The 12,118-nt window shown below is 55.7% G+C and overlaps 1 protein-coding gene across 12 annotated transcripts in view; it reads left to right on the forward strand.

Annotated features, from left to right (window-relative positions):
• Positions 1–9,256: 9,256 nt before the first annotated feature.
• Positions 9,257–12,118, forward strand: part of ANK2 (ankyrin 2) — a 209,661-nt gene continuing 206,799 nt past the window's right edge. For all 12 annotated transcript variants that reach the window (XM_070416839.1, XM_070416850.1, XM_070416870.1 and 9 more), the window contains exon 1: positions 9,257–9,384. In XM_070416839.1, coding sequence (XP_070272940.1) covers positions 9,301–9,384 — 84 coding nt within the window. In that variant the 5' untranslated portion in view covers positions 9,257–9,300. The remainder of the gene's footprint in view (positions 9,385–12,118) is intronic.

The following is a 12,118-nucleotide window of genomic DNA, read 5'->3' on the forward strand; positions in this document are numbered from 1 at the left end:
CTCGTTAGCCTGTTGTTTGCTGAAAATTAAGCATCAGTCCTCTCTTGGGAGGTACATGGGAGGGAAATAGAAATCTTTCTGTCTTTTGTTGAAATTCCCCGAAAAACTACAGAAACAGTTCCTGGGGGCGGAGTGGGGAGACTTGGGGTAAAGTGTGTGATTTCTGTGCGTGCGGGCTCAGCTGCGCTGCTGTTACAATAACAAAAATTTGATGGTGGAAAGTGCGTTCCTCTAGCTTGTCCACTGACTTCAAATTTACTTCGCGCAGGTACTTCTCCTCGGGCAAAGCTGAGAACAGGCCAGGGACCCCAACACCCCCGCCCCCCGGCCCCTGGGCTGGGGCGTGGTGGGGGGCACACCGCGTGCCGTCTCCATGTGTCCAGCGGGGCCCGGGCCCGGCTGGTCAGGGAGAGCAGGGGCCCCTCACGGGGCGGGCAGCTGGCCTAGCAGGACGGCTTCTCAGGGGACAGGACCCGGGGACCCACCGGAGGGTCCCTGTCGGATGGGGCAGAGACGGAGCGGACACCAGAGCTCCAGACGCCCGTGCTCGGGACGCATTGCTTCTCGGGCCTGCCTCCTGGGCTCTGTGAGGACAAGGGAGGGCAGGTGGGGGCAGGTGGGGGCAGGTGGGGGCAGGTGGGGGCAGGTGGGGACAGGTGAGGGCAGGTGGGGACAGGTGAGGGCAGGTGAGGGCAGGTGGGGACAGGTGAGGGCAGGTGGGGACAGGTGAGGGCAGGTGAGGGCAGGTGAGGGCAGGTGGGGGCAGGTGAGGGCAGGTGGGGGCAGGTGAGGGCAGGTGGGGACAGGTGAGGGCAGGTGGGGACAGGTGAGGGCAGGTGGGGACAGGTGAGGGCAGGTGAGGGCAGGTGGGGACAGGTGAGGGCAGGTGGGGACAGGTGAGGGCAGGTGAGGGCAGGTGGGGACAGGTGAGGGCAGGTGGGGACAGGTGAGGGCAGGTGAGGGCAGGTGAGGGCAGGTGGGGACAGGTGAGGGCAGGTGGGGACAGGTGGGGACAGGTGAGGGCAGGTGGGGACAGGTGAGGGCAGGTGAGGGCAGGTGGGGACAGGTGAGGGCAGGTGGGGACAGGTGAGGGCAGGTGAGGGCAGGTGGGGACAGGTGAGGGCAGGTGGGGACAGGTGAGGGCAGGTGAGGGCAGGTGGGGACAGGTGAGGGCAGGTGGGGACAGGTGAGGGCAGGTGAGGGCAGGTGGGGACAGGTGAGGGCAGGTGGGGACAGGTGAGGGCAGGTGAGGGCAGGTGGGGGCAGGTGAGGGCAGCTGGGGGCAGGTGGGGGCAGGTGAGGGCAGGTGGGGACAGGTGGGGGCAGGTGAGGGCAGGTGGGGGCAGGTGGGGGCAGGTGGGGGCAGGTGGGGACAGGTGAGGGCAGGTGGGGGCCGGGGAGGGCAGGTGGGGACAGGTGAGGGCAGGTGGGGGCAGGTGAGGGCAGGTGGGGGCAGGTGAGGGCAGGTGGGGACAGGTGAGGGCAGGTGAGGGCAGGTGGGGGCAGGTGAGGGCAGCTGGGGGCAGGTGGGGGCAGGTGGGGGCAGGTGAGGGCAGGCGAGGGCTGGAGAGGACTTTCGCCCCCGAGGCTGACTCTCCAGCAGTGAGGTGGAGCTGAGCTGAGCCACCTGGCTCTACCCAGGGCCACTTTATTTGAGGTTTCAGGGCATTACCTGGGCATCGAAGGCCAATGCAGAGTAAGCAGACACCTGGCTGTGTGGCCGCTGCCGGGAGGAGTGGACAGTGGCCTTGAGAGGAGGGAGGTCCAGTGGGACTTGTTGTTGGAAAAGTTTCCGGATCAATCTGGACTCAAGGTTGGGAGATTTTAGGGAAAAGGAAGAAAATAAGAATAGGTATTTTTAAAAATTATGTTTTTAGAAAATATTTTTATTGATTTCAGAGAGGAAGGGAGAGGGAGAGAGAGAGAGAAAAAAAAAAACATCAATTGTGAGAGAGAATCATGGATCAGCTGCCTCCTGCACGCCCCCTACTGGGGATCGAGCCCCCAACCTGGGCCTGTGCCCTGACCGGGAATCGCACCGCAGTCTCCTGGGTCATAGGTTGACGCTCACCCACTGCGCCCTGCTGGCTGGATATGAATAGTTTTTTTTCTTAAATCCTCACCCAAGGATATTTTCCCATTGATTTTTAGAGAGAGTGGAAGAGAGAGGGAAAGACACAGAAATATCGATGTGAGAGGAGGAGCCTGCAACCGAGGTACGTCACCTTGACCAGAATCGAACCCGGGACCCTTCAGTCCGCAGGCCGACGCTCTATTCACTGAGCCAACGACTAGGGCACGAATAGGTATTTCTTTAGCTGGGAATTTTTCACTGACTGACCAAGACAGGTCTTGGCGTTCCTCCCAGGAGCTCCAATAATTTTTCCCAAATAAAAAAAGTGATCCCATTGCATTTTGATTTTTCTCTCTCCTTTTATAGACTCCCTTGGCGGCAGGAATGTATAGATGAGGGACTGGAAAGAGAGAAGGGAGAAGTGACTCATGTGTCAAGCCTGGTCGATTTTTTATTTCTGTCCAAACTAGTGGGTAAAATTCTATAGGATTTGTCCAAGTGCCACCATGGTTTTCCGGGTCTAAATCGTAACTGCCAGCATTTCTGTTTTCCCGCATTATGTTCCGGCTCCATTTGTGGACCTTGAGAAACGTTAGGTTCTGTAGGCGCCTATGTTTCCCGATGTCTTTGTTTTCTAGCGGGAAAAAAAGAAAAGGTTATTGCAAATCGAGTCAACTCCACCGCCGTCCTGTTTGTCACTGAGTCACGCGGCCATCTGATCTGCTCGTTCAGGTCCCTTCGACTCATGTTTCCCCTTTAAAAGGGCGGCTCGTCAATTCAAGGACTTGGCAGAGTATATATAAAAAAGAAATAGGAAATTATCTGTGAGGGAAAGAAGAGCGTTACCACACACTGGGGGAGAGACAGAAGGGGAGGCCGGATGATTTGATCGGCTGGGTGGGGACAGAGACCACACGTACTGCCCTCCGTCCGTGCTGTGTGCTGTAGTGATTCCGGCAAAACCACAGGCGACGCGTGAAAACCTCCCAAATGCCTATAACAGAGCGAACTGTTCAAACTCACTGCACAGACGTGTATGCGTGACTGCGGGGAATTTTCCGGAATTCCCATGGAGTGTCCACGTAAACTTAGACGCCACGAAGGGCGGGGTGGCATTTATCTCAGCTGAAGGATAACGCGTACTTTCTGAAACTTGCTGTTGGAGAGGGATTTCTCTGTGGGTTTCTTACATTTCTGTGTGTCTTGCAAGCAGGGCACTGACTGTCTTTGCTCCAGACTATTTTTTAAAATGTGGGTGTACCCCTAACCGGTTTGGCTCAGTGGATAGAGCATCGGCCTGCGGACTCAAGGGTCCCAGGTTCAATTCCGGTCAAGGGCATGTACCTTGTATGGCCCACGGGCCACATGCAAATACAAATATTGTATTTGTTCCCGTTTTGTTTTTTTACTTCAAAATAAGATATGTGCAGTGTGCATAGGAATTTGTTCATAGTTTTTTTTTAAACTATAGTCCAGCCCTTCAATGGTCTGAGGGACAGTGAACTGGCCCCTGTTTAAAAAGTTTGAGGACCCCTGCAGTCGGGAGTGTGCAGGAGGCAGCTAATCGATGTGTCTCTCTCATCGAAGTTTCTAACTCTCTATCCCTTTCCCTTCCTCTCTGTAAAAAAAAAACAATAAAATATAAAATGTGGGTGTAGCCAGCAGCCTTGGAAGATAGAGGAGCAGAGATCAGCCACGCTTGCTCTCCAGCGTAACAAAGACGATGTCTCTGTCCAGAGCAAAGTCCAGATATGCTTACTGCCTGCTATGAAAGAGTCAGGTGCCCTAAGCTCGGGGTGCCTCTCTCTATACTGCCTGCTATAAGAGTCAGGTTCCCTAAGCTCGGGGTGCCTCTGTCTATACTGCCTGCTATAAAAGAGTTAGTTTCCCTAAACTCAGGGTGCCTCTCTCTATACTGCCTGCTATAAGAGAGTCAGGTGCCCTAAGCTCGGGGTGCCTCTCTCTATACTGCCTGCTATAAGAGAGTCAGGTGCCCTAAGCTTTGGGTGCCTCTCTCTATAGTGCCTGCTATAAGAGAGTCAGGTCCCCTAAGCTCAGGGTGCCTCTGTCTATACTGCCTGCTATAAGAGAGTCAGGTGCCCTAAGCTTTGGATGCCTCTGTCTATACTGCCTGCTATAAGAGAGTCAGGTCCCCTAAGCTCAGGGTGCCCCTCTCTATACTGCCTGCTATAAGAGTCAGGTGCCCGAAGCTTTGGGTGCCCCTCTCTATACTGCCTGCTGTAAGAGAGTCAGGTGCCCTAAGCTCAGGGTGCCTCTGTCTATATACAACCCCCGAGTGTGCAGCATCCACCTGCACCATACACATCAGGCCTGTGAGGACAAGGAGTAAGGGAACCTGATGCAAGCATGCCAAAGCCCGTGCTGCCTGCTGAGCAATAACCAACCGTCTTCGTCTCTGACCCAGGAGTCTCCTGGCTTCCGCCGGCATCCAGGAAACTGGCAGGCTCACTGGTTAGCAGGCAGGTTGGCCCTCAGACCCCTCACAGTTCTGGGTCCTTTCTAGGTGGATACGTTACTGGGCCCAGGAAAAATCTGACCATCGACTCGGCACAAAGGACATTGGAAAGGTTGTCTGTCCGCTTTCCTTAGTGAGCGTCTTGTAGTTGTAGGTAGAACAGCCTGAGACCCAAGTGTGGCATTAACACCCGGGCCTGCGGGCAGGGTGCTCAGCTAGCTCTTGCCCTCACCCACTCCAGCCTGCTCAGCACGGAACAGACTGTTGCTGCTATCGTCTTCTAGATGCTTTTGTGAAATAACAGGGTGGGAAGTTGTTGCTTGGATACTTACGCGGGACGACAGCTCCAGCAGACGGTGTGCAGTGATGTGTATGGACAGTGGAGGGACCAGCATGGATGGGTTGACCACCCTGGCTTCCTGAATTCTGCGTGGTGCTCGGTGCACTTCCGTGAGCAGCATTCTTCTCCCAGTTGGAATTATCACCATATCATCAAGGCCAAGGAGCAATGTGTTCTCAGTAGTTAAGCAGATTAAATAATTGACAAAGACACTCGGCCAGCGTGGCTCAGTGGTTGAGCGTCGACCTATGAACCAGGAGGTCAGGGTTCGATTCCCGGTCAGGGCACATGCCTGGGTTGCACTTGATCCCCAGTAGAGGGCGTGCAAGAGATAGCCGATCAATGAGTCTCTCTCATCATGGATGTCTCTCTCTCTCCCTCCCTCTCCCTTTCTCTCTGAAATAAATAAAAATATCCACTCGGCCTCTGGGGTACTGAGTCCGGATCAATGGACACACCCTTTCTCTTCAGAGTTTGACGAAGAAACACGTCGTCAGTTAGTCTTGAGCCGGCTTTCACGTGGACTTGTTTACGGAGCACGGCCACAGTTTACCGGGAAGCTATGCCCGTCGGGGCGCAGCCGGCCTGGCCTTGCATTTGCACCCGCAGGAACCCCAGTCCTCACCCCGTCTCCAGGGACTCGTGTCGCCAAGACGGCACCCAGTTGCGCCGCAGAGCGAGCCGGGCACCGTGTGGGAAGCGCCCACGCTCGTTCTCCACGGAGCTCCACATTCGATCCCAAACACTGCTGGCGCGTGTGTGCAGTGAGACTACAGTTAATCAGTACGTTAGTGCTAGTCATGTGTGAGCGTGCGGACTCTGCACCCCAGTGCTGCCGTGGGCACCTCCCGTGAGCCTGGCCACGGGCGAGGAGCCACCCTCGGTGTCGCTACTGCCCGCTGCCCGAGGTCTGTGTTGGGAAGCAGGGGAGGATGGGACGCAGGTCCTGAGCGCTGGACACACCGTTTCCGGGAGAAGTGGGGGCCTCCTTCCCAGCCCTCCCGGGGGGATATGGGGCCAGGGGCCCAACTTCTTGCTCAGGAGCTGAAGGTCCCTGCCTCCAGTGGAAGGAGGTGAGATCTGACCTAGGGCTTTTAAGTGCCGTGGGAAGGTCACTCTGGATCACAGCTGCCCAGCGAGGGGCACGGGCCCCCGAGCAGCCTGGGACCCCGGGCGGCCTCCATTTCTGGTCTTAGTTCTCTTGTTGGTGAAACGAAATGGATTTCAACCATTTCCCTTGGAGGCCTCTTCCCAGCACGAGGCTACCGTGGGACGAGGCAGGGGCCTCCCCTCCGTCAGCCCTGTCCTCGCTCCCCTCCCCCGAGGCCTGGTGGATGGACAGGGCTCCAGGTGACAGATGGACGGGTGTCTCTTCAGGTTCAGGGCACGTTCAGGAATGTTAGTTTCTCCTGAGGCATCGTGTCTGTTCTCGTTGACGTACCTGTAGGGAGAACATTACACGCAGGTCTGAGGGTGGGAATGTGTGCAGGTTCTGTGTGCAGGTCTGTATGCAGGTGTGTGAGTGGGTCTATGTGCAGGTGAGTGTGCATATTCTGTGTAAAGGTCTCTGTGCAGGTCTGCGTGCACATTCTGTGTGGAGGTCTGTGTACAGGTCTGTGTGAAGGTCTGTGAGCAGGTCTGTGTACAGGTCTATGTACAGGTCTGTGTCCAGGTCTGTGTGCAGGTCTGTGTGCACATTCTGTGTGCAGGTCTGTGTCCAGGTCTCTGTGCAGGTCTGTGTGCAGGTCTGTGTACAGGTCTGTGTGCAGGTCTGTGTGCACATTCTGTGTGCAGGTCTGTGTACAGGTCTGTGTGCAGGTCTGTGTGCAGGTCTGTGTACAGGTCTCTGTGCAGGTCTGTGTGCAGGTCTGTGTGCAGGTCTGTGTGGAGGTCTATGTGCAGGTCTGTGTGCAGGTCTGTGTATAGGTCTATGTACAGGTCTCTGTGCAGGTCTGTGTGCAGGTCTGTGTGCAGGTCTGTGTACAGGTCTGTGTGCAGGTCTGTGTGCAGGTCTGCGTACAGGTCTGTGTGCAGGTCTGTGTGCAGGTCTGCGTACAGGTCTGTGTGCAGATCTGTGTGCAGGTCTGTGTACAGGTCTGTGTGCAGGTCTGTGTGCAGGTCTGTGTGAAGGTCTGTGTGCAGGTCTGTGTGCAGTTCTGTGTACAGGTCTATGTACAGGTCTGTGTACAGGTCTATGTACAGGTCTATGTACAGGTCTGTGTGCAGGTCTGTGTACAGGTCTGTGTGCAGGTCTGTGTGCAGGTCTGTGTACCGGTCTATGTACAGGTCTGTGTCCAGTTCTGTGTACAGGTCTGTGTGCAGGTCTGTGTGCAGTTCTGTGTACAGGTCTATGTACAGGTCTGTGTCCAGTTCTGTGTTCAGGTCTGTGTGCAGGTCTGTGTTCAGGTCTGTGTACAGGTCTGTGTGCAGGTCTGTGTCCAGGTCTGTGTGCAGGTCTGTGTGCACATTCTGTGCGCAGTTCTGTGTACAGGTCTGTGTGCAGGTCTGTGTACAGGTCTCTGTGCAGGTCAGTGTGCAGGTCTGTGTGCAGTTCTGTGTACAGGTCTTTGTGCAGGTCTGTGTGCAGGTCTGTGTGAAGGTCTGTGTGCAGGTCTGTGTGCAGTTCTGTGTACAGGTCTATGACCAGGTCTGTGTGCAGGTCTGTGTACAGGTCTATGTACAGGTCTATGTACAGGTCTGTGTGCAGGTCTGTGTACAGGTCTGTGTGCAGGTCTGTGTACAGGTCTATGTACAGGTCTGTGTCCAGTTCTGTGTACAGGTCTGTGTGCAGGTCTGTGTGCAGTTCTGTGTACAGGTCTATGTACAGGTCTGTGTCCAGTTCTGTGTTCAGGTCTGTGTGCAGGTCTGTGTTCAGGTCTGTGTACAGGTCTGTGTGCAGGTCTGTGTCCAGGTCTGTGTGCAGGTCTGTGTGCACATTCTGTGTGCAGTTCTGTGTACAGGTCTGTGTGCAGGTCTGTGTACAGGTCTCTGTGCAGGTCAGTGTGCAGGTCTGTGTGCAGTTCTGTGTACAGGTCTTTGTGCAGGTCTGTGTGCAGGTCTGTGTGCAGGTCTGTGTGCAGTTCTGTGTACAGGTCTATGACCAGGTCTGTGTGCAGGTCTGTGTACAGGTCTATGTACAGGTCTATGTACAGGTCTGTGTGCAGGTCTGTGTACAGGTCTGTGTGCAGGTCTGTGTACAGGTCTATGTACAGGTCTGTGTCCAGTTCTGTGTACAGGTCTGTGTGCAGGTCTGTGTGCAGGCCTGTGTGCAGGTCTATGTGCAGGTCTGTGTCCAGGTCTGTGTGCAGGTGTGTGGGCAGGTCTGTGTGCACATTCTGTGGGCAGGTGTGCTTGCAGGTCTGTGTGCAGGTCTGTGTGCGGGTCTGTGTGCACATTCTGTGTCCAGGTCTGTGTGTAGGTCTGTATGCAGGTCTGTGTGCACATGCTGTGTCCAGGTCTGTGTGCAGGTCTGTGTCGAGGTCTATGAGCAGATGTGTGTCCAGGTCTGTGTGCACATTCTGTGTCCAGGTCTGTGTGCAGGTCTGTGTGCACATTCTGTGTCCAGGTCTGTGTGCACAGTCTGTGTGCAGGTCTGTGTGCACATTCTGTGTGCAGGTCTGTGTGCAGGTCTCTGTGGAGGTCTATGAGCAGGTCTGTGTACAGGTCTGTGTGCACATTCTGTGTCCAGGTAGTGTGCACATTCTGTGTGCAGGTCTGTGTGCACATTCTGTGTGCAGGTCTGTGTCCAGGTCTGTGTGCACATTCTCTGTGCAGGTCTGTGTGCAGGTCTGTGTGCACATTCTGTGTGCAGGTCTGTGTGCACATTCTGTGGTCAGGTCTGTGTCCAGGTAGTGTGCACATTCTGTGTGCAGGTCTGTGTCCAGGTCTGTGTGCACATTCTGTGTGCAGGTCTGTGTGCAGGTCTGTGTGCACATTCTGTGTGCAGGTCTGTGTGCAGGTCTGTGTGCACATTCTGTGTGCAGGTCTGTGTGCAGGTCTGTGTGCACATTCTGTGTCCAGGTCTGTGTGCACATTCTGTGTGCAGGTCTGTGTGCACATTCTGTGTGCAGGTCTGTGTGCCCGTGTTTGAGTGGGTCTGTGTGGAATGAGAGCTGATTGAATGGAAAGTGTGTCAGAAAGCAAACAGCTGAGCCCCTCAGTCATTTGCGTCCTGGCATTCTCTTTTCAAGGCTTCCTGCATTGTAGGGGGCCGGGTGGTAATTGGTGGAATTGGATTTTACCGTGCCGGCAGATAAACAGTTGTGGCAGCTGCTGCCATGGCAACGTCACCGCTCGCGCCTCCGAGCCCCCTCCCCACCCCCTCGCTCGCTCCAGTGCGTGCACACTCGCTCCCGGCGGTGCAGGCGGCAGGCTTCATGGCAGAGCTGTTTGCTCTACCGACGGTTCACAATGATCAACGAGGATGCAGCTCAGAAAAGCGACAGCGGCGAGAAGCTCAATGGCAGTAGTCAGAGGAGAAAAAGACCGAAGAAGGTAGGCGGCCGGGGTGCGGGAGCCTGCGTGCAGGAGGGCGTGTGTGTGTGTGTGTGTGTGTGTGTGTGTGTGTGTGTGATAGCAGGCGGCTGTAGGGACGGGGAGGCTCTGAGCAGCTGTGGCCGATGGCGGGCGGCGCTGCGTTCTCCAGGGGCAGGTGCAGGCGGCTGCTCTCTGAGCTGGGAGAGCAGCCTGGGTCTCCGTGGACCCTGACGGGAGCCGTGGCTGGGCGACAAGGTGTGTCCGGCGCCGGCGGGTGATGGAGGCGGTGGCCACGGAGGGCTGGTCTGGCGCTGCCGGCACAGAGAGATCATTCTGTTGTTAGAACGAGGGGCTTTAAAGGGAGGGGCAAGCACAGTGGACTGTGAGGCGAGAGGACGGTCTGGGCAGATGTGTTTGCTCAGCGAGGATCTCAAGATGGCGAGACAGCAGGCGCCTTGGTGCCGTGCCCGGTGCGTTCTCCCCAGAGGGAAGGCTGTGGCAGGGGACACGGGGACCCCGGCGTGCGGTGGGTGCTGCTTTGCTCCGCTCCTCCGCAGCTTCCCCAGACATGGGCGTGGTCGACGTCTCGGATCCCGATGAACCGCTACAGGGGGTGGGAGGAGGGAGGGGTGTGGGAGGAGGGAGGCGTGTGGAGGGGTGAGGGGCTTTGTACCCAGGTGTGTCCCCACCTCCTGATCTTCATGGAAAAGAAGCCGGGAGAGGCCGGGCAGGTGCCGACTCCTGCCAGCGGCTGCGGCCTCGGGCTCTGAGCCCCGCCTGGAAAGATGCCTTTTCAATAAATTCGCCTAAAATCCGTTTCCTCCCGGAGGCCACAGCAGGGGTTGGGCGGGAGGTAAGATATGATTCTGACGCTCATGGTGCCAGGAGGGATGGCCTGGATTTCTCAGGATCCGAGGGGACGTAATTACTGTGAACAAACGGCCCTTTTCCGTCTTGGCGGCGTGCACCCCGCATTGTGCTCCACAGCCGTGGGCCTCCAGCGTCTCCGTCTCATAACCTAACGTCCACACTAACGAGAAACCCCTGGTGTTTCAGGGACCCCTGTGCTCCGTGGGGCCCTGTCGGTCGGGAGACATAAGCCTGCCCACGTATGAACATGTTAACAACACGCGAGGGCAGCGATGCGACCCGAGGGAACACAGGATGGGGGGCAGCAGGGCCAGGGTGTGCTTTTGTGCCGGAGGCTCTGGGCCCCACCCTCACCCTCGGGGACATTTGCATAGTGTCAGCTGCTGGATCAACACTTCAAAACAAGAGGAAAACAAAGAGAGAAAGGGAGCCACGGGGGCAAGAAGGGGGCAGGCGTGTTTGGCTGCGTTCACGGCATCGTCTCTAAATGCTCTTCTTCCTCCGATCGCCTTGCGCTGCGGAGACGGGGCGCGGGGGCCAGGGCGGGGTGGGGCCGGGACAGGACCAGAGCCGCGGGCGGGTGAGGACGGAGGGCTCACGGGGGGCAGAGAGCTTCTGTCAGAACAGGATGATTTTTCAGCTCCATTTTCTCAAACATGTTTATTTCGGGAATAAATTCTTTTCCGAGATGCAGTCAAGATGAAAACAATGGCAGATTTTGAGTGCCTGTGTGTTTGTGTACAATCAGAGGTGTATATCACAGTACAGTGACGTTTGCGGGTTCCAAGCAATTTCACCTGAAAGGAACACAACACACACACACACACACACACGTCTACACTCCCCAGCTGGTCAAGTGGACACACTGGGTTTCAGTCTTGGCTGATCCTATAATATTACGGATACTGCTATAATATTATAATAATGTATTATGATGATTATACTGTGCGGAGCGTATCAGTTAATTTCTCTGACCCAGATCCTCACCTGTAAGGTCTGAATACTTCCTTGTACGTACCTTTTGATATCTGGTGAGGAAGAGCTATAGCAGGTGTAACATTCTCGGACCAGGACTCAATATGCAGTTGATGGCAATAAGTTTTAGGCGTTGTTACTGCTCCCTTCCATGGAAATTATCTGTTGGGACAAACCCTGTAGAGGGAGAGTCTTTATAGTGTTGTTGTGTTTTGTTTTTGTTTTTTTAAATATATTTTATTGATTTTTTACAGAGAAGAAGGGAGGGGATAGAGAGTCAGAAACATCGATGAGAGAGAAGCATCGATCAGCTGCCTCCTGCACACCCCCCACTGGGGATGTGCCTGCAACTAAGGCACATGCCCTTGACCGGAATCGAACCTGGGACCTTTCAGTCCGCAGGCCGACGCTCTATCCACTGAGCCAAACCGGTCAGGGCTGTTATGTTTTTATATTTTTACTAGAGGCCCGGTGCACGGGATTCGTGCACTCAGGGGAGGGTGTCCCTCAGTCCAGGCTGCACTCTCTCCACAGTCTGCATTCTGGGAGCCCTTGGGGGATGTCCGACTGATGGCTTAGGCCTGCTCCCCGGCAATCTGACATCCTTAGAGCAGCTGCAGAGGTGGGAGAGGCTCCCGCCACCACCGCTGCTGTGCTTGCCAGTCATGAGCCCAGCTTCTGGCTGAGCGGAGCTCCCCCTGTGGGAGCGCACTGACCACCCGGGGGCAGCTCCTGCATTGAGCGTCTGCCCCCTGGTGGTCAGTGCGCATCATAGTGACTGGTCATTCTGCAGTTCGATTTGCATATCACCCTTTTATTATATAGGATTGGTATCAGAGAGGAAGGGAGAGGGAGAGAGAGATAGAAACATAAACGACGAGAGAGAATCATGGACCCATCCAATCAC

Source organism: Myotis yumanensis, unplaced genomic scaffold, assembly GCF_028538775.1.
Source record: "Myotis yumanensis isolate MYYU_CA2020_CCGP unplaced genomic scaffold, mMyoYum1.0.hap1 SCAF_5, whole genome shotgun sequence".
Lineage (NCBI taxonomy): Eukaryota > Metazoa > Chordata > Mammalia > Chiroptera > Vespertilionidae > Myotis > Myotis yumanensis.